At 44.4% G+C, this 22,096-nt stretch overlaps 1 protein-coding gene across 3 annotated transcripts in view; it reads left to right on the top strand.

The window, feature by feature from the left end:
* Positions 1–22,096, top strand: part of TATDN3 (TatD DNase domain containing 3) — a 481,102-nt gene that overhangs the window by 239,572 nt on the left and 219,434 nt on the right. For all 3 annotated transcript variants that reach the window (XM_069608538.1, XM_069608539.1, XM_069608537.1), the window contains exon 6: positions 2,897–3,006. In XM_069608538.1, the coding sequence (XP_069464639.1) occupies positions 2,897–3,006 (110 nt within the window). The remainder of the gene's footprint in view (positions 1–2,896; positions 3,007–22,096) is intronic.

Raw genomic sequence — 22,096 nt, forward strand, 5'->3', positions numbered from 1 at the left:
TGCACCATCATCTGTTTTTCCCTTTGTTGTTTCCCAGTCGGGTCTATTGTGTTTGAAGTCTAGGCGTGGTGTTGGCTGGCTTGCTGCTCTCTGTATGCTTCCTTCAGCTGAGCTGGATCATGCGACTGTATGCCTCCCACTTTTCTCCTGCAGTACGGTTTTGCTGGGGCACAGTTACTCTATGGCGGAGGAGAGCCTTCCCTTTGGGGGTGTCCTCCCCTCTGGTACGTTGCCCGCTATCTTCGCCCAATATGTACTGAGCAAGAAGGCTTAGCGTTTCTCTCAATTTGGGTCCCCCTTGCCCAGGGGCCTTTTCCTGCCCCCTGCCAGTTTGCTGCTCCCCTTGTGCGTCTTCGCATCCCTGGCACGATCCTCTGAGCCCATTGTTTCAACTTGGTTTCCCAACCTGATCTGCCAGGGGGTGGGGAATTGGAGAATGGACCGCTCCCCCGGTAGGAATTGTTTTTTCTGGTGTCCTGTTTATGCTCTGTTGTTGCGCGGTGCTTTAGTTCTAAGGGTGGTGGGGGGAGCCCGCTCCCACCCTTCATCTCCTTACCGCCTTCTTCAATGTCTGTGGGCCTCCTCTTCTCCTACTTGGGGCCCGTCCCTCAGTCCCCAGCCGCTGTAGGCGCTTTCACACGCACGTACTATGACGCGGCTTCACTCGGGGCCGTTGTTTGTGTGTACCGGCAGCGGTACAGCTTATACCAGTCTCCAGGTGCCCTCCGGTCTTGCGAAGTTGGCCGCCAGCCACTTGCAGTATTACCACGGCTTCCGCAGCAACCGTCCCTCGTTGCTTGCTGCCATGCTAAGGTCGCGGCCCGGCCACGCTGCTTTTCCGGCCACTGGCTTTCCTTTGTCTTTCATCATGTTTTCGCCAGCGGCTGCACGGATGCCCTTATCCAGCTGATATGTGGATACAAAGTAGTTGTATGGAACATCTTCATGCACGGATCATCAGGAGTCCATGCAGAACACGTCTGCCTTACATGGCTGCTAGCCACGCCACAATGTTAAACCGTTATTAACTCTTGACATCTCAGCAGTTCACTATTTGCCTGCACTCATTTATTATTGGCTACTAAGCTCAAACTATAGTTCACAACTAGTCCACGAAGCAATGTAAACTCTAACAAGCATACTGAGATATTCCTGCTCAAAATCCCTTATGTTTCACGACCACAGTGTGCAACTCCATTCCCCTTCCCAATCTCAAAAAAGCCCACTTCTAATGTTTCCCTTTCAAACAGTTCTCATGATGATAATGATAACAAAAATCTATCTTCTACGGTGTACCTCACTTATTATGAAATCGACTAAGGCACCCAAGGATCTCCACAACTTCATCAAATAAGGAAACTTGCATTGTGCGTGTGATAGTTGGCTGTCAGTTGACACAGACTACATCATCGCAGACCCTGGCCATCCGTACGCTCCATAATTCTGATGGACTAAGGGGATGCTTGAGGTTCAATACTAGGACCCCTGTAAAATACACATGAATGTACTATGGCATCCAACTTAATCAAATCTTAATACACAGTCGTACAACGTGCTGGTCTGCCTTCGTTGCTGCATTCCTCTACATAATGGTATCTCACAGAGCCAACTTTAACAGTCTAGAAGGTTTCTAGTTAATATTAGCCCACAAGCTAACTCACAAGATAACCTACCAGCTAACACAAGCATTAGTGGCTTTGTTACCATAGGCTTCAACTATTTTATGAATGTCCCTGGCACAACTCAATAGTACTTACTACAGAAAGACTTGCATGTTAATGCAGAACACCCACTCGCTCCTGCAGACTGATCACAGAGCCATCCTTTTCACTCCAATAACATCTAACCACAAACTCTGCCCTATATCCACCATAAACCAGCCCCTGGTCAAAATCGGAGGGAATACTCTTCTGCCCCAAATTCCACAATCTCGATCCTCCAGTCAAACCAACCATCAACAGCCGGTAATGCAGTTCACCCCATCAACCTTAGCTACTTGAAGCCTGTGTGCAATAGTCCCCTTACAGAAAATGAGATACCATCAAAAAGATTATGAATGTTTCAGGAACAGATTCATCACCCTAAAAGGATACCACAGGAAGCTTGCACGAAATGAAGCTCTGCTTGCAAACAATCCCTGATAACCTACCAAACAGATATCTGATTATCGTTTTTGCTAAGGATGAATACTTAAAGAGCACACTGGTGCAACCGAAAGACCACTCAAGGAACTGATTCCTAAGACTCTGAAGCCCAGCGGTCTACAGCCTGTGTCCTCCAATGCCCAACAGTTGTACAACCTCCTCTGCTATGCAACTAAAATGTAAACCATCTGCACACAGCCTTCATTACCGGCTTATCCTTTAGCGCTAAACACTTTCACAGCTCAATCTGTCTTTTCCAACAGTGGTACCACAATACAATTTTAGAAATCACATTTGCAATAAACAACCGTACCACCATTACCATACTCCTCTTCAACCAAGTGGATGCTGCCTACCCTAACTACATCCTCGGCACACAAATTCTGAAATACTTGTTCGACATTGGGGGCAAGGTCTTGCTCACCTAATTCTTAGCCTTAAGAGAATGGCCTGGTCCAGCGCTGGGTTGCCTGCGGACATCTGCACGAGGTGGGGCTAAACCCCAACCTGTCTTTTACCTCCACTTAACTCTTTCCTCTAAGGGTGGTCAATAACAGTGCACTACCAACGTACTCTAGGGCTAGGTGGTGTGAAGGAAAATGGATCAAATAACTGCTTATTGAAATCATAATAGACTACATGTACTGAATGAACAGCAAACTAGAGAGTTAGAGGATGATAAATGGCTGTATTGTAGATGGTTTACGTACATTAGTAAAGCAAATAATTGAAAATATGTTTTTATTCTTTAGGTTGGATTGGATTTCACCCCAAGAATCGCCCCCACGAATGTTCAGAAAGAGACACAAAGACAAGTCCTAATTGAACAGATAGAACTGGCGAAAAGCCTGGATCTTCCATTGTAAGTTACTCAATCAAATATAGCTACTGTGAGCTAAGCTAACATCTTTTACCTGGCCAAATCTGGATTTAAAGAATGACTAGAATGTTGTTTTGGCTGCCAGTAGAAGTGATGGCTTTCTGCCAAGCACTAACATTATTTTTAAAGTGCCACAGAGAAACGGTCCTGCAATATCGTTCCAATGTTCTTCTAAAAGCTGCCACTTTCGGTGCATTTATTTTATGGCTACTGTTTGTGCCCCAAGACGGTAAACACTGACCCTAAGGCAACCCCCTCACCTGCCATTTTGTAGTGCTCTGAAAAACCTTACAGATTTTATTAGCATTTCCTCTGCTCTTCCCCTTCTCACATTGGTTACATCAACTAGAGGCTACTGCCCCATATGGTATGCCATGCAGACAACCCACCTAGGGTACCAGCCAGCAGGGAATGCCACCAAAGAAGTATGTTTTTTTTTAATTGGTCGCTGTACCATATGACTCATCGTTTTAAGAAGCTCCTTCATAGACAGTCCCCAATCTTCCACCCATTCCATTCTTACCTTATGATGTATCTTGTTGGTGGCCTGGGGATGCAGTACATTGTTACATGACCTCGGTAGCAGAAGTCCTTGTACTGTCTGTGCCTAAAGACAGTTTGCTGTCAAATCTGCACTTTACAGATTGATACTCACTCTGTGACATGACAAACATCATTATTACTATTTTTTCTGTTTCATACCATGAGAGCCAATACCGCCAAAAGGTTTCACATTGCTTGCCCCAATAGTGCACAACAAATCTGAGAATTTAGAACAGGGAGGTTTTCAATTTTGTACAAAATACAATAAGACTGTCTGTGGGAGACGATTCTACAACTTGGTCATCAGAACACCGCTAGATCTGGCAAATGCTCTGCCACATTTTTAGCAATGTATAAACATAAGATTACAATAGGAGGAACTTGGTGATCTAGAATATGACAACCGCATAAAGCGTTGTTAAATCCATAAAGATCCTTATGAGCCAGGGTGCGCAATTTAAAATAAATTCCCCTCCCAACTGTTAACCAATTGAGTCTCCAGAGAACAGAGGTAACATGAGCCTATCTGGCCGTATTAGTGACATTCCTGGCCATAGAATTCTGTAGAACCTGATGCTTACGAATTGAGGACAGAGTAGACTGTGCATATAAAGAAAAGCAGTAGTCTAATCTAGAACCCACTAGGGCTGTGGCCAAAATAGTCGAATGATGTCCTGAGAGGGGAGGCCTATTTTGTCAGAGCAGCATTAAGAAGGTAGATGGAGGTTTTCCCAAAAAAATCAGTAGGTCATGTATGGGTTTCATATATATATTGAAAAGAATAGGAGAGGATTCCAAAATGGCCGCCGACAGGAGAGCACCGTAACTGAAGCTCTCCTGCCCCTTGGCACCAGACAATGGTACTTTGTGGATACAACCTCCACAGGCATGTGCTTTCGAAAGTATTGGGCCAGTGGTGTGGAGGGTGGACCTGGTTTGACCCAGTGAGGAAATGCTGGTGGAGCTGAACGGAGAGCGCTCAGGGTGATTGGTGTCTGTGGCAGGACGTCTCTCCCCTGTGGGCCCTGATCTGTGTGGAGACGACTCTGTGAGGCTGTGGAGGGTGCTGAATCGTGACTCAGCCACTACCTAGGAAGGACCTCCTATGGAGGTCGGGCGCCTGTGGAGGAGCTGGTATTACTGCAAACCGAGACGAGAGGTTGCGGCGGAACTCCGGAAAAGGAGAGGACTCGCTGCGGCATTGGGGAAGGGAGAGTCCTGGCAGGGCGTGTGCAATGGGATTTACAGTCAACGTTGGTAGCAATGAGGGAGACCCACTGGCATGCAGCGTCCAGTAAGCCAGGGCCAATCTCCCCGAAGCAGCCCTGAAATAACTGAACTTGTGCGACCCCCATTGAGGAAGAAAGGAACCCTGGGGAGAAGTGCAGCTTGGGGCGAAGGAACGGGAGCAACCCACTTTTTCTCCCCCCTAAACCCTCCGCCTGGGGAGAAACCAGTGGTGGAGTGGCACCCAGAGAGGGAATATTATCTGCCGGAGAAGTGGCATCCTGAGGTGCTCATGAGTTATAGAGGCGAGGACATAGGAACGGGACACTGAGTGGCCTGTACTCTCCTGAGAAGAGAAATTACTGGTAAAGGAGAAGGGAAACGCTACACACAGGAGTCTGAGAATACAGGTGGATGTTGGCCTAACCAGGGGAAACAAAAGACGCGAGAGGGGACTTTGAAAGCAATCAAGAACACACAGGGAGGATTAGATCCCCTTCTCCCCACGACTGGAAAGCCTTCCAGTAATCGATCAGTTTGAGGTACGAAAGGAAGAGGGTGTTGGTTCCGGAGGCCCGCAGTACCGAACAACCCCTACATTGAATAGTAACAGAGAGAAGGGGATCTTAAGAGTCAAGAACAAGCGAGGTCTTAGCGGCTCTACACAACTACAGTCCGAAAGAAGAGATTCTGGCAGCAGCTGGGAAAGCAAAGCAGATAACATTTAATGGTTCAGAGCTACTACTCATGGGTTTGGGAGAGCCTGCAATTGTTAAGGCTGGGTTGCAGTTTCGGCTCAATCCTGAGAGGGCGAATCGGGAGGGATAGAGGTTGATTGAGTCCACCCAATAGGGGGTGGGGTGGCAGGAAGGGCAGGGGGAAGTTGGAGAGGGAGTGGGGTGGAGGGGAGGGTCCCCAATCGAGAATCCTGTGTGTACTAAGTTATCCTTACGAAGTGTCAAGATAATGGCTAAGGACAATACTATAAGCATTACATCATTAAATATTAATGGCTTGAACTCTCCAGTGAAAAGAAAGAAACTGGAAAGATTCCAGGAATAAATACAGAATCAGATTACTAGAATACCGACAAATGTTCCAATCCAATGACAGATGTAAAAAGGGAGGGGTGGTGATAGCTCTGCGAAATAACTTAAACCTTACAATATTGAACTGGGAGAAAGACACCAAGGGGAGATATTTGGCACTAATTGTACAAGGGAAAGGGAATTATATACGTTTGCCACTATATATGCTCCCAATTATGTCCAGGATGGGTTTCTGCAGAGAATGCTGAACAAATTGGAAAGATTTGCTAGGGCTCAAATAATACTGTCAGGGGATTTCAACATGGCGTCGGGTCCGGGGGCGGACAGGAGCACGGTAAGGACGCATGCCCAAGCTAAGCCCACGAAAGAATTGTGCGAGAAACTAAATAGGCTCTCGCTGGTGGACGCATGGAGGGAGAAGAGGGGAACCACCAAGGGGTATACCTTTTTCTCTCATGTCCATAGGAACCTTGTGGGGGACTTGCAAGACTAGTGATGACCATGCCAAGGAAAAGGGGCGGTTTGGGAGAACCATAAATTGGGGCATACTACTTGGCCGCGCAGATTAAAGTAATTAGGGATTGGCTAAAAGGCGATAAGCAACAGTTATGGAGAGATATGGACGACACAGTGGTAGAGGGACATCTGGACGGGGCTCTTTGGAAACCAAAGAGGAATAGACCACATAATATGTATTGCAAGACAAAAGGTTCCCTTGGGGGGGGGGGGGACTAGGGATGAATTGGTCATCAGAGCAAACCTTATTACATATCCGTCAACGTTTATTCCAATATTCCACAATCCTCCATTTTCCCCGGGGCTGAGGGGGTCGGGATTCTGCAAATGTGAAGAGGGGGGTATGCCTTAAGATACGGGACATGTTCATGGGAGGCGAGATTAAACCATTTAATCAATGTAAATTGGATTCCGAACTGGATGAAGGCGAGAGGTTTCAGTACTCTCAAATGAGACACTGGCTGATGAACCCGTCAATAAAGGAGGCAGCAACAAGAGTCTTTACACCCTTTGAAAAATTCATACTATCAGACTCGGGGGACAAACACATGGTGGGGTCAATTTATGGGCACTTTAAGCAAAATGAGGAACCAGGACAGAGGCACTATATGAGGAAATGGAAGGAATCAGTAGGCCAATCACTAGACGAGGATGGGTGGAAACAACTATGGGCGAATATCCCTCGACTCACCAGGTCGATTCAATTACAAGAGATATGGGTGAAGTTTATGTGTCAATGGCATCTTACACCAGTGAAACTCCACGGGTTTCTCCATACCATTCCCAAGACATGTTGGAGGGAATGCGGAGCGGAGGTGACCTGGAGTCACATTTGGTGGGAATGTCCACAAACTCAGCCGTTTTGAGAAATGATACAGGATGCTATAGAGGAGATCCTGGGGATCAATGGGGTAGGGTATCAAAGGCCTCGCAATTATGTGATTAGGCGGGTTATTGGAAGAGCTGACCTCGGAAGCACAGCGCAAGGTGTATGTGATTCTGATGTTAGCAGGAGCACTGGTAGTGGCTCAGAAATGGAAATGCAATGGAAAAAGAAGGAACCATGTAACGAACACGAATGGGTAGGAAAGGTGTGGCATTTTGCAATATTAGAGTGGGTATTTTACTCATTACAAGGGGGATCATCTGGGGTTCTTGGCGGACTGGGAATTAGTAATGACGTTTTTACAGAAAGAATCCAGAGTGGCCTGGTTCCCGAGGAAGATGAGACTTCTGGGATTGATATAAAATCTAGCATAATATCTGTTGATATCAAGGAACCTTTCAATATGGAGGAGAGTTATGGTATGAAGGGACTTGATAAAGCTTATTGCGAGGGTTTGATAAGGCAGTAACGAGAAGAAGGGGAAGTGATCACTGGACCATGGTTGGGGGAAAAGGTGGGGCGTGAGGGGGGCTTTGGGGAGGGGGTGTTAAAAAATAAATGTGTTTCATGAAAATGTACATGAAACAAAAAGAATAGGAGAAATACATGATCCTTAAGGGACCACAAATTCCACTAGTTCCAAACTCGATATATAGGGACCCACTTTGACACATGATGTATTATTATTTAAAAATGACCACGGCCATTTCACAGAGGAATCCGATGCCCTAACAACCTCCCGGAAGCGCCGGCACACTAGTGAGTGGTCAGTGGTGCTGAACGCTGATGAGACTTTGAGGAGCATCAGAAGTCACACATGGCCACGATCCAATATTTGCAGAAGAGAATCCTTAATATCTAGGAAGGCTATTTCATTTCCCCTACCAGGAGGGGCGAAAGCCAGATTAACTATTGCCTAGAAGTTAGAATGATTCTACGTGGGCTTGAAGCTGGAGTGAAGCAGAACGATCTAATACCTTAAGCAAAAAAGGTGAGCTTGTGATCAGGCTGTAGTTAGCACAATCTTGAGGATCCAAGAAAGGCTTTTTCAATATAGGCGTGACCCAAGCCTGTTTAAGCTTAGTTGGAACCAAACCCTTGTTAAAGGATGATAAGACAATACGGCAGAGTAGATGTCCACGGGATGCTAAGCAGTCCATGATAGTTGAAGCTGACAGGGGACGCCTGGGCAAGTTGTAGGTTTAAGTAATATAAGAATATTCTCAATATCTGACTTAAAATCCGAGTGAAAATTAAAAGGTGGATTTGTTTAGTGTGTCTCCAGCAATATGCAGAGTTGTATCTAATAAAATATAGGACTCTCGCTTAGAACTAGTCATTGTGGAGCAGGATTTAATGAGATCTCTAATCTTCAAGATTTTGGGCCTCATCACGAGTTGGGCGGTAACAAACCCCCCGGCGCTATTAGCGCCGGATCACGGGTTTGGCGGAAGGGTTATTGCCCATTGGGCCCTTTCGGGAATTCCTCATTCCCCATTGGGCCCAATGGGGAAAATTTGCGCTATTACCGCCGCCAGATTTCACGCTGGCGGTAATCACACCGAAAATCTGCAATTTTGCAGTGGATTTCCCCCCAGCTCAGAGCTGGGGCGAAATCCGCCAAAGCCATGATATGGCGGACCATTAAATGCAGAGGTGATAGCGCTACCGCCACATTTAAGGGTTACCGCCAGACTCGTGATGAGGCCCTTTATCTTTGAAAAGTGCCCTGCAAGTGCTGTTGGGCTGGAAGGATTGCTGGTGAGCTGGTGTGTCGCTCGCTGTTTGTTGCCTGCGAGAAAGGACTTTCGCGCCCGCTTTGTTGGCGCCTATGCACAAGAGGAAGCGTGTGCTTTTCCAACTGAGGCGAAACGGTCCTCCTACTACGGTACCAATATTCAACGCGTGCGTGACACGCCCCCTGCCTCCCGTCGCCGAACTCCCGCCTTGCATAAAACTCGGGTGCACGCGCACCCGGAAGTGCCCTGCAAGTGCTGTTGGGCTGGAAGGATTGCCAATGAGCTGGTGTGTCGCTCGCTGTTTGTTGTCTGCGAGAAAGGACTTTCGCGCCCTCTTTGTTGGCGCCTATGCACAAGAGGAAGCTTGTGCTTTTCCAACTGAGGCGAAACGGTCCTCCAACTACGGTTACCAAAGTAATTACACCCAGTCCCTTCTAATACTATATAGTGTTCGCCAACATATTTTATGGACTCGGTGTTTTGTGGACTCTTTCCTATTGTTCAAGGACATTGTTCAAGGTCCTTTAATCTCCCCGAATGTTCGCCATACATAAACATTCTCTTTAAGTAAGTGAACGCTGGTGAAATACTTAGTTTTCTTTTCTCCTTTTGGTCACGCAGATTCAACGCGTGCGTGACACGCCCCCTGCCTCCCGTCGCCAAACTCCCACCTTGCATAAAACTCGGGTGCACGCGCACCCGGTAGTGCCCTGCAAGTGCTGTTGTGCTGTTCGGCGGTGAGGCGAGGGCAAGGGGTATCTACCTCTGGATTAATCGTGAGTGATGTTATGCTCGTTTAAATTAAGGCTGCATAAATATTGAAAAAGGTGTATATATTTTGATGGGGTTATCCTAGACTGTAAGTTGCCCTACTCTATGGTCAAGGGGGATCTTTGCGCTCAATTAGTAAATTTTGCTTTCTCCTCAGAGTAACTAACACTCTATTATACTAACGCATACTCCATAATGGTGAATAGTCTATGTAGTGGACGGCAACTAACAGATACACAATTATTATTACCTCCTGACTCTGATAGCCAGGATTTACCACTACCCATTGAGGATTTACCTACTATATCAGAGTCTATTCAAATAGATGAGAAGGAGGAAACTAGCAGCATGACAACTAATACTTTAATTGAGTCAAAATCAAGGATACTAGAAGAAATGGGTATTTGTTACTGCTATGATCCATAGTTCTAAGAGTGATGCTGATGACGTTGTATCTAACATCAAATTTAAGCTTAAAGATTTAAATAATAGCGCATTAAATGGCACTACCCAAATAGATTCACTGCATGTTAAGGATACTGGTATGTATAGCGCCACCAATAATTTCTATACAGATGAAACTATTGATTGTTCAATGATGGGCCCTATAATAGAAGCAGAACTAAGTAAACATGTACGACTTTCTTTGGGTCCTTCCACCCCAGTAAATCAGAAAATGGCTGGGAGAGAAGATGTCTTTATGATGAGCAATTATGTATCTAATAAGCCAAGTACTGCACTCAAAAGTAAACCAGAAGGCATAAGTGGTGAAAAGGCAAAATCGACATGGGAAATTGACCTTGACGCCAATGAATCCTTGAATAAACCTATGGTGAGCTCGCCTAATGTAAAAAGTGCTCAAAAAGCACTCAATGAAAGAATGATTCTAGATATTCAAGAATTTCAATCTAGCTTGAATGATAGAGACAAAGAAGCTTCTAATAATGAAGCACGTTCTGAGAATATTACTCTCAATGCTCCATCTCTCAGTCCCGATTTTCCAGTAGTGGCAAGAATTCTTAACCTTCTTGATAAGAGCCATGAGCATTCTCATTATGAGATTGGAAGCATGAGGGTGGCAATTGGTGATCTTACAAATAAAATCAGTAGAATTGAAGGCCTTTTGTTTACATGTGATGCTGTGGCGACCCTTTCGGAAAGGCAATTTAAAAAAAAAGGATATGGTTGATAGTGCCTCTCAATGTGATGGAATCTCTAATATGTCTATGCAGAAAAAACGCACCTTTGCGGGTGTACTGAACCCTATAGTATGTAAATCGGTCTACTCACAGACTGACGTAAGGGATGATGTATTACTCAAGGTTTTGACTACAATTCAAAAAGCTGAAGATTATATGCATAACAAACAAAAAGACATATCTCTGGTATTGCCTTTGGAGATTCCCCCTATCAGTGTGGTTGAATCTACGGATAAATATCAAGGTCCAGATAGTCCCTCTCAATTGACGGACTTGATTGATCTTTCTGACGAATGTTCTGTTATGTGGCAAACTAAATCCTTGGATATAACAGAATGTGAGTTATTATCTAAATCCAAATTGGTCTTAACCTGTAGAGAAAAAGGGCTTGCGGGAAGGGCACAAAAAAGGAAAGCTAAGGCAAATGCCCTGGCGAAGAAACAAGCTAAGCCTGCACAGAATGCGCAATCGAATGTGATATCTGCTAACTTTGAGAATGAGGTGGTGATTGATTTATCCCAATTGGATGATGAATCTAGGGTATTATTAGATCTTAACCCTGTCAGTAAAAATAAAGAGAAAATAATTGGGACAAACAAAAATGTGAGTGTGAATGTTACTGAAAAAAGAAATAGGGACAAGAACCAGGGTCAAAATACCATTAGGCCCCAATCTCCTAGATACTAGGAAGGGGGGGATGCAAATGTCTCTCTCCCAGTTTTATCCCATGAGCCACAAACAAACAACACATGCTAAAGGGAAAAACAAAGAAAAGAAAACAGTGCCTAGCAATATAGAGCTAGGAGGTATGGAAGTATCACAGATTGCTACCTATGACGAGCCATGGATGTTGGGTGTTTTGGGTAGGGATCCGTTACGATATTATGAACATGTGGAAGATCTCCCGGCCAAAAAAGGGGTAAGAATTCCGGTGTTAAAAGTCGAAATCCCAAAAGAAAATGTTAACATGTCAACTATGGGAATTACTATACCTGTTGTGGCTGGGACATCAAATGGATTAAGTATTACTCAAAAGGATGTCCTTAATGAGTTTGATCTGATCCAGGATCAGCCATATATGCTTGGATGGGAAAGTGTAGCAAAAATTAATGTAAAACTAAACTTGAATCGCTCATCCCTGTTAAAAGCCTTTCACACAATACCCTGTTTAAGAACAATATTTTCTGATGATATTGATTGGGTAAGACTGGGTAACAAATACAATAATAGGATGACATGTGGTTTTTACTCAATGGGAACAGAAAGAGAATTTTGAGTATATTGGATTGACGCCATCTATCATCCACTCAGACTTAGAGGCAAGAACTTTCTTAGAAAAGCCAACTGCTTCTTCTACAAGCGTCAACCAGAATATTGAGCATGTGCAGATACCACAAATTAATGAAGATATTGTTAAGCAGATATTAGCTATGACCGCTGCACTTTCTGGCTATAACAACAAACCGTAAGTGGTGCCGATGACAACATCGACAGCATTACCCTAACTATGTGCATCAAAGTAAATTATTTGAATGTTTGTCATGGAACAGCTGCGGGATGGCAAACTTCAATAGATGGTGGGGTACCATTGATGAAAATGTACTTCCTGCTGTAATCTTACACCAAGAAACCATGCATGTTTCCCATTTTAATATGGAAGGGTTTGATCGCTTTTCGCAACCAGCAAACAGAGGGGTCAAGGGTAGACCTTCAGGGGGTTTAGCTATTCTCGTTAATAATGTCTGTAAATCTTCTACGAAGCTTATCTATAAGGACGCACATGTAATAGCTATAGAACTAACCCCTACTTCTCTAAGTGATACTCCCCTACTTATTATGTGCATCTATTGGAACAGAAGTATAATCTTGTTCAATGACATTATTGATATTTTGGATTCTATATTAGAAGGTGCATATACGCGACATACACAGTAATTGCTGGGGGGGACTTTAATTTTTCCTGTTTGTCTAAACAAAAAAAAAAGGTTCTGCCCCGATCAATATGACATCTGTTAGTACGGTGAAGAATGGGAAAAAATGGGTGGAATTCTTCCTCAATTGGCATATTCAAGTAATTCCCACTGGTGAGAAGGATCCCTGCCACACATGGTCTAGAGGTGATTTGTGTTCACATATCGACCATTTTTTTAAATCTTCAACTCTTATTAATTCATCTGATATTGTTGTCATTAAGAATTTGGGACTTGGTGACAATCATGCCATTTCCATAAAATTGATACTAGACGGCTGGGACCTTACCCCAAATGAGACTTTAAAATTGATTGAAAATGATCGGGTAGGACTATCGGTGAGATGGAATCCCTCCATATGCCATCAGTTATCACAGCGAATTAAAGCTGACCTCGAAATTAATTTGATCCTGCCAGCTTCCCTTTTCGATTCACTTCGAGTAGACACAACCATCTCTAACAGGATTGACTTTCATCTATCTGAACTGATAAAGCATAGAAAATCTGACCCCAATAAAAAAACATCATACTCATACCTTTAATGCAGAAATTTTTAAACTTAAGAAGCTGAAGAACTATAAACTTCGCCAACTTTCTAAGATGTCTTTCGAACCGGTAAAATATTATCTTTTAAAAAAGAATATCCTCTCAACCTATAAATCTTCCGTGAATAACTTAAGATTAAAACTTTACTTGAATGATAACCGAAATATAATCTACTATATTCTTAAAAGTGACACAAGTGAATATGACAAAGTTCTAGTGCAAAAACGAAGAAAACTGAGAAAACTACAACGCGACTTCAAAAGAAATCCCAACGAAAAGGCTAAACAATCACTGGCTGCGGCGACCAGATCTTACAGATCATGGGTAAGACACTGGAGAGCGGAACTTTATCAAAAGGACGCAGAACAGATGTTAAAAACTTTAGCGTCAAAAAGTGTTGGAGATTTCTGGGCTTTAATAAAGAACAACGGCATCCGAACCGATGACAAACTCTTCAACTTGATACCGGAATCATCGTGGACAGCTTTCTACTCTGCCCAATTCGCTCCTACCTCCATATCTGACACGGTGTTGGGAAACCAAAAGGAAGCAACATGGATAAATCTAGCAGTCCAAGACGAAATCAAGTCAGCAATCTCAAAGCTGAAAGCGTCTAGAGCACCCGGGCCAGATGGACTGACCAATATAGATCTAAAGAAAAACCAAACGGAATGGTCCCTTTTGATTACAAATATTTTCGATCACTGCAGAATATCCAGACCAATCCCGAAAACATGGACAGAGACCATTATTGTACCCATTTTTAAAAAAGGAAGCAGAGACAACCCGGCAAATTACCGACCCATAGCCCTATTGGACATCATGGGCAAAATATTTGCAACTCTACTCCTATCAAAATTTCAAAACTGGGCAAGAACCTCTTCTTCAATCGATCATTTCCAAACGGGAATTCTCAAGACGGCCTCCACAAGCATAAACATCTTGATCTTGAACATCATCAAAGACAATGTAAAAAACGGAGCTCCAAAAGTCTTTCTCGCATTTATCGACTTATCTAAAGCATTTGATAAAGTAAACCGTCAAAGACTATGGTCGAAATTATCCAACTGGAAGTGTCCAGAGGAAATATTAGAACCAATAATCGCACTACACACAGAGACAACTATGCGAGTTCGACTAAACCGACAAGGCTTGCTATCAGAAGCAGTAAAGGTCGAAAGAGGGGTCAAACAGGGGTGTCCTTTAGCCCCCGCTTTATTCATTACATTTTTAGGCGACTTTCAATATACGCAAACTTTATTGAGAGTATTTCCTCCTAAAGTTGGAAACAGCGCAGTGTCCAGGTTGTTCTACGCCGACGACCTGATTCTGATGGACCAAACTCAAGTCGGTCTTCAGCGCCAGTTGACAAACCTGGCCAAATTCATTATCCAAAACGACTTAGAAATAAATATAGAGAAATCAAAAATCTTGATCTTGGGGAACAAGCGCTCAAAATCTAACCCAGGTGGTACCTGGTTTTTAGACAATGTAAAGATCGAGATAGTCACAAACATCAGATACTTGGGTGTCATGATTGATGAATCAAGAAATGAGAACTCATCCATCCTGGCTCTGTGGGCAAAAGTCAAAACACTTACCACTCAAACAAGACTGATCGACAACAAATACGGTAAATTTTCCCTAATACCAGCAATCCAGTTTTACAAACAAAAGGTGGTACCTGCTTTGATCTACGGAATGGACGTAGCGCTCAGCATGCACGACTCCATTTGGCCAAAACTAGAGGGATACCTCTGGAAAGCAGTTTTAGGACTGCCAAAATCGGCTTCTATTGCAGCCATACGACGAGAACTTGGCTTATTATCTTTGTCAGCATCTTTAGAACAAAGCCAAATGAGAGCACTAAGGAAAATCATTGACCCGGACTCGCTCCCAATATACAAACCAATTCGAGAAGAACTTAAGACGGGGCGCTGTAAAGCATTGACCCTGTGGGAAAGAAATTAACTTTAAAACTAAAAGCCCTTGCCTGCACCCGCGAGGACTTAATCCAAAACCCAGAAAAAATTAAAAGCAAAGTAGCACATGAGGACTGGATCACCACATGTAATCTGGCAACGGCAAATAAACTGCTTTACCACCTTCCACAAACCACCAACAAACTAAACCTTCCGCTGAATTACTGCATCAAATTTCCAAGCAAAAATCTCCGAAAAACGTTCATGCGAACAAGACTAAACCTGATACAAACACAAAACCGCCCACCTCCGAACGACATTCTTGCTACCGCTACTTCAGGACTCTACTCTTAGAGAAGAACAGACTTGGTGGTCTAGATTGATCGCCGGGGAAAAAACAAAATGGGTTATAGTGGCAGTCAAGATTCTCGAAGCTGCCTTAAAACAAACCACAGAACTTTGATCCAAACAACGAACTTAGCTAAGACGAAAAACTGGCGAAACTACATCAACAGATCCCAGAAAAAAAAAAAAAAACGCTGATCTCCTTCTTTTCTTTTCTTTATACCTTGTAAAAACCATTTCTTTTTGGTTAAAATCAAGTAAATTAAAAAAAAAAAAAAAAGTGACACACGGAAAATTTGGTCCACTTTAAGGTTGATAAATGGCTCAACAGAAGGTCAAAAGGAAAATGGTATATCTGCAAATCTATACCTAGTATACCCATTCTCTGCTCCCGTGACTTTTTAGTCACATAGACAACCTCCTAGTTATAGCTGTTGGCAGTGGACATGTTCTACCAACTATTCTGTGATTTTTCTATCGCAGGCTATGTACCTAGCCCCGGTAATGCACAATAGGGGCACCCAAGTACTAACTAGGGGGCTTCCTTATTTTTTCGCCATTTCTAGTGTGGTGGTTCTTTGTTAGACCTTCTACCATTCTGGGAGGGGGAGGTCTGTGTGTGTGTGTTTCACCTTTGGCGGGAACCCCTGGTTGTCCCCTCTTAGGCTCAAGGCAGGAAGTGGGGGAGGAGTTTTCGACCCCCCCCATTCCTTTGTCTGCCAGAGTGCCTGAATAGAATCTGCTCCCACTGGGGGTCTGGCTGTCGTTATTGGACAGCCATATGCCCCTTTCTATAAATTGCTGAGAGAGATTGCAGAGCAGTGAGTGCTGCAACTGTATAAAAGGTGAGGCCCCTGGAGATGAAAGCAAGTCGACCACTGGAAACTGAAGTAACCGAAGAAGACGACGACCAGCGACGCCAGCAGACCCTTTGCAACACAGTGAAGCGATCACTGCTGTCCTGACCCTGTTTTCTATGTGAAAGAGGAACTCCAAAGAGGACAACTCCTTCCCTTTGACTGGTGGGAACAACCAGGAGCAGGAAAAACTTTGATTTGAGCCATCTCCCAAGGTCCTGTGATTTTCCAGAGCTGCTTAACCCCAATACCAGGAGACCTTCTGCCTATTCCGAGTGCATCGTCGTGCAAAGGCCGAATTTGTCCAAATCTTTACTGAACCCTCAAGGGCACTCCAGAGATCGGATCCAACAAGCCCAGAAACCCTCAACAGAGTGTGAGACTGTGAGAAGCGAAGCAGATTGACCGGATGAATCGCGCGCTTTGTTGGTGTTGCAGAAAAGACGCCATAACCGCAGCGTGACCAGAGACGTTGCTGAAAGCCGTGCCAGAGGTCCTCCCTCGATATTCCTGCTGAGAGATCCCGTCCATTGTCCTGCCTTTTGCCATCAGTTCAAGGAATCCAGAGGTGGGGTCCAGCGCAGCCACATCGAGGCGAATCCAGCCACAATCTTTTCTTCAAACTTAAGGTACTGTGGGGAAAAAGGTATTGCTTACCTTGATCTGTGAAGTCGCTCCAGAGTGTTGAGTGCACCTAGAGGTGTCTAAGCTAACCCCCTCTTAACTCCGACTCAAGCTGCTGCTTGTGTCCCTTTAGCAAGTCCTTTCACAGAGTCTCTGACGTTGGTTAAGCCTTCTTGTAGCTTCTTTCCTAGAGAATAGAAAGAATTCACAGGAACTTTTGATTTCTACTGTTTTGCAAGACTTTAAGCCTCTCCGATCTGCCTTTTCGCTGGAGTTGCATTTTGGTCTTTAAAAGACTTGCTGTGCCTCAGAAACTGCCACTAGAACCTAAAGCTCTGCTAGGATAACAATAATCAACTGTTTTCCTTGCCAGAAATCGCTATTTTATATGTGTATGCTGACTAAATGCAATTACTGTATTACTTTGTGAGTGCACGTTATTACCGATAATGCGGTAGACCTGCCAAACTCCTATAACAATTGTAAGTGTTCAGCAACTACGAACTAAGAAGTGACCTTTTCAAAGTATACCTATGTGTGTTGGTTTACTGTGCTAAGTATATTTTAATAGTGACTCTTGTGTAAATATAATCTATATTTTACTATAAATGTATGTGTAAGTGTTTCTTTGATGTACATTACTAACGAGGTTCAGTGTACTTACCTACTGCTCACATCTTACTCTTAAGATCATCCTGACTGCTCTGCCACTCTACCAACATTCCAGCAGTAGTAAAGACTGATGTTAAGTGTTGGAGATCTACAAACCACTGAGACGGCTTACTAAAGTCTTAATTCCAAGTGGAACATTAGAAAAACTCCCCTAACACTGGTGTTGCAGCTGGTGGGATTTGTGTAGGTTGGATTACATCGACTCCTGGCTGTATTGTATTTCAAAGACTCCACCCTCAAGGCTACTATACTGTGAAGTACTAAACCATATCCACTATGGAAAACTAGAAGACAGGCACTCTTGTACCTCTTACTGTTGAAAAACAGAAATAAATGTGTAAAGATAAATGTATTCGTACTAAAGGAAAAAAAGATGAGTTAATCCAAAATGGGTTGGATTACCAAGTGTCTGTGAGTGGACCTGTAGGCCCTACTGCCAGAATTGATCTGGAAAATAATGATCAAAGTTTAACCCTCAGCCCTCATCTTCCAGAAAGTGAGGTGGATGACAATGCAAATGTTAATCCACCTCCCAATCCTCTCACGTCACCCCTCCCTATATCTAACATGTCAGCTGACTGTGTTCTAGAAATAGAGAAAATGCAGCTTGAATTTAGGAAACTGGAGATTGTCTGAAATGAGAAATGAAGAAATGATAAAGGGAACTGCAAACGAGGGGTGGGGGCGGAGATGAAGCATGAACTTGTCATCAAAATGTTGTCCCTTGATTCCACTTCTGTTTCGGAGTCCTCTTTGACTGACACCTCCAGGAAAAGAACCCCCCCGGTCTCCCAAGGATTTGGTGAGTTTGTATGATGCTAAAACTGATATTCTTGATTGGCTAGGTACATTTGAATTTACATGTAAGGTGCAAGGTATACGTGAAAGTGAGTTTGTTCCATGGGTATTCTCTAGGCTCCCTCAGAATAGCTGTGATGCTTGCTACGATGATGTTGAATGATGTTGATAGACAAGGGTACCAGTTGGTAAAAACTGCTCTCATAGTCAGGTTTAGGGACTACAAGAAGAGACATGGTAACTTGTGGGCCACTTGGGTTGTGAAAGCCTGAAAAACCTAGATGGGCGGCTTAAGGCCTACAAGGTGAGCTCTTGTAGGGCATGAGGTGTCTCTTCATGCTGGGAAGTATTTTTGATGCCTGTTCCCTAGAGCTGAGACCACACCTGGTTGACTCTAAGGAACTGGACCCCAAGAAGCTAGCAGTGCTATTGACTTGTGGGTGGCCAACAGGACTACTCGCATGGATTCTGGATCTCCTCACAAGAAAGAGGATGGGAAAAAGCATAAGAAGGATAATTCAAAAAATACCCCACGAAAGAGGGCAACAGACATAACAAGGGTAAATATCCCCATAAACATCCTCATAGGGCTAGTGAAACCTCTGGGCCAAACAAGAGGGAGGTTCTCAGAAACCCCCATTCCAAAAGACATTCTGGAAATGTGTGGTTTGTGGGTCTGGTGACCATGGACATCAGGTACGGCTGGGAGACCAGTCGGGTTTGTTGTGTTAGGTTTGCCTTGGTTTCACTTATTCTGTTGGCCCATTAGCAAAGCACGTTACTTTCTGTTTTTATGTATTTATTGTTCACTTGTTAGGTGCTTGTACAGGAAGTAAGTACTGTTTCAAAGCGCCCAAAGGGCAACAGGGAGGGAACATGGGAGAGAAATACAGTAGGAAACACAGCGATATAAAATACAGTTGGGAAGAAAAAACGTACAACCCTAATATGCCTTGTGAGTATTCAGCACCTGCAAGTGCAGCAAGGAAGAGGGCAGTGGGGGAAGATGCTGGGATGTCTGTGCTCGTGGGAGAGCCACAGATTAAGTGCAGGTTATGATGAGTGCTACACGGCCTGGCACCGCAAAGGGGGGGAAAAGTGCAAGCTTCTAGGGAGGAGGGTTGAGCTGAGGCAAGTGCTGAGAGACGGAAGCAGGGCAATTGGGTGTGGGAGGCCAGGGCCCCAAAGATGTATAAGGGCCCTGTACACCAATTGCAGCGACTGTGAGATTTAGCAGAGGAGAGAAGAAGGGGAGGAGGAGGAAAGCGTTGAGGAGCTTCTGGAATTTAGGAAAGTCCTGTTCAAGATGCAGAGGGAGGGGATGCTGTTCAGCAGGAGGGAGCCAGCTGAGGAAAGTGATCAACCTACAGCCCTCTGTTTAGCGAAACGCTTTACACACAGAGAGTTGGTGCCAGATGAGAGGTCTAGAAGGAGAGTATGTAGTTAGAGTTGCAGATAGTGGTCCTTGGCCCCAGACAGCCTTGTGGATGATGCAGAGGGATTTGAATTTAATCCGTGCAACCGGGAGCCAGTGAAGACTTTTTAGGACAGGAGAGATGCGGTCCCTGGGTTTAAGGCCAAGGATAAGTCTTGTTGCCCTATTCTGGATTAACTGGAGGGGTTGCAGAGTGGAAGAGGGTAGATTAAGGAGGAGGCTATTGCAATAGCCAAGCATAGAGAAAATGAGGGCTCGGATAACATTGAGCTTATGGGGTGAAGTGAGAAAAGGGAGAATTCCTTTGAGAAAAGAGGGCTGAAAGTGGGACTTCTTGGCAATGTCCTGAGTGTGAGTGAGGAAGGAGAGAGAGGAGTCAAGGATGACTCCAAGGTTTCTGACTTCAGTGGCGGGAGCAGGGAGAAGGGAAGTAGGCGGGAGTGGGGGTGTCAATGTGAAGAATCTCTGTTTTGATGGCATTGAGGCAGAGATTGTTGGAAGTGCACCGGGACTGGATGGAAGATAGGCAGTCTGGGATGATGGAGGGTGCAAGAGGGTCAGCAGGAAGTTTGAGTTGAGTGTCGTCTGTATAACACTGTTCCTTTTATTACTTGATAAGCAAGTTTGGTGGGTGACTTGACACCTGCATATAAATATTAGCGCTCTCATCTTTTTTCTTTTAACTATTTGTTTTAATTACTACTGCTATTCTCCTTGTAGCTGGCTGGTCAGCAGGAAGGTGCTTGGCTTCACTCCCCACGCCATCCATGGCTCGTGCCTGGTAGCTGGTGGTCTTTTTTTTCTGTAGCACACACAGAGTGACTGTGTGTCTTTCTTCTCTGCTTACCAGTGGGAGGGACCCAGCACTCTCAGCTCTTAGGCAGAGCTGCTCCATCTACTCGGAGGACATCAGGTACGGCTGGAAGACCAGTCGGGTTTGTTGTTTCATGTTTGCCTTGGTTTCACTTATTCTGTTGGGCCATTAGTGAAGCACGTTATTTTCTGTTCCTTTTATTACTCGATAAGCGAGTTTGGTGGGTGACTTTACGCCTGCATTTAAATAATATTAGTGCTCTCATCTTTTTTTTCTTTTAACTATTTGTTTTAATTATTACTGTTTTACTCTTTGTAGCTTGTTCGCCAAAAGAAGGTACCTGGCATCCCTCCCCACCCCATCCAGGGCTTGTGCCTGGCAGTCTATTTCTGTAACATGCACACAGTGACCGTGAGTCTTTCTTCACTTCTTAACAGTGGGAGGGACCGGGCTACCTCATAGAATAAGTAGTATGCCGGAAGCGCAGCGGACGAGCGCAGCAGGTACGGGCCTCGCATGCCAAAGTTGCGTTAAACTCAAGCCCGTCTGTGCTCGTCCATACTAACCTAGGCTAAATTAGCAGGTCTTTCATGCAAGGGGATACTAGATTTGACCCACCAAATACCTGCTTTCCCTGCTTAATGGAACAGCGTTTTGGTAACACCTAGCAATGGTGTGAAGGACATTGGTCCTTTGGTCAAAGTGATCCTTGCTAATGTGCGCTCTCTAGCTGCACATGCACACTTTAACGATACTTTATACGCACAGTCCCCGAATTTATGTGCCTGACTGAGACATGGCTGGGGGCAGCCTCTGCGCCTGTCCAGAAAATTATAAAGTTATTCATCTGGATAGGATTGCACCCCACCCTGGTGGTGGTGTCGCTTTATTTTTAGATCTAACTAGCCCGATTGTCAACTTATTGTTTCTGACTAAGTGGCTGGGAGAGGCAGCTGGTTTAGCTGCCCCTCCTAAATTGACCCAGCTTCGTAATCACCTGTCTAATCCTTGGTTCTCTGATGAAGTTAAGGCTTTCTGTCTTGAGGTAAGAGGCGCTGAACGTAAATGGCAATGTTTCTATGGGGCATCTGAATAGATGGCCCATCGGCTTCTTGCCAAAGCTTATCAAAAGTCAATTTTTACTGCTAAGCAAACCTTT

Source organism: Ambystoma mexicanum, chromosome 4q (assembly GCF_040938575.1).
Source record: "Ambystoma mexicanum isolate Mex_15411 chromosome 4q, UKY_AmexF1_1, whole genome shotgun sequence".
Lineage (NCBI taxonomy): Eukaryota > Metazoa > Chordata > Amphibia > Caudata > Ambystomatidae > Ambystoma > Ambystoma mexicanum.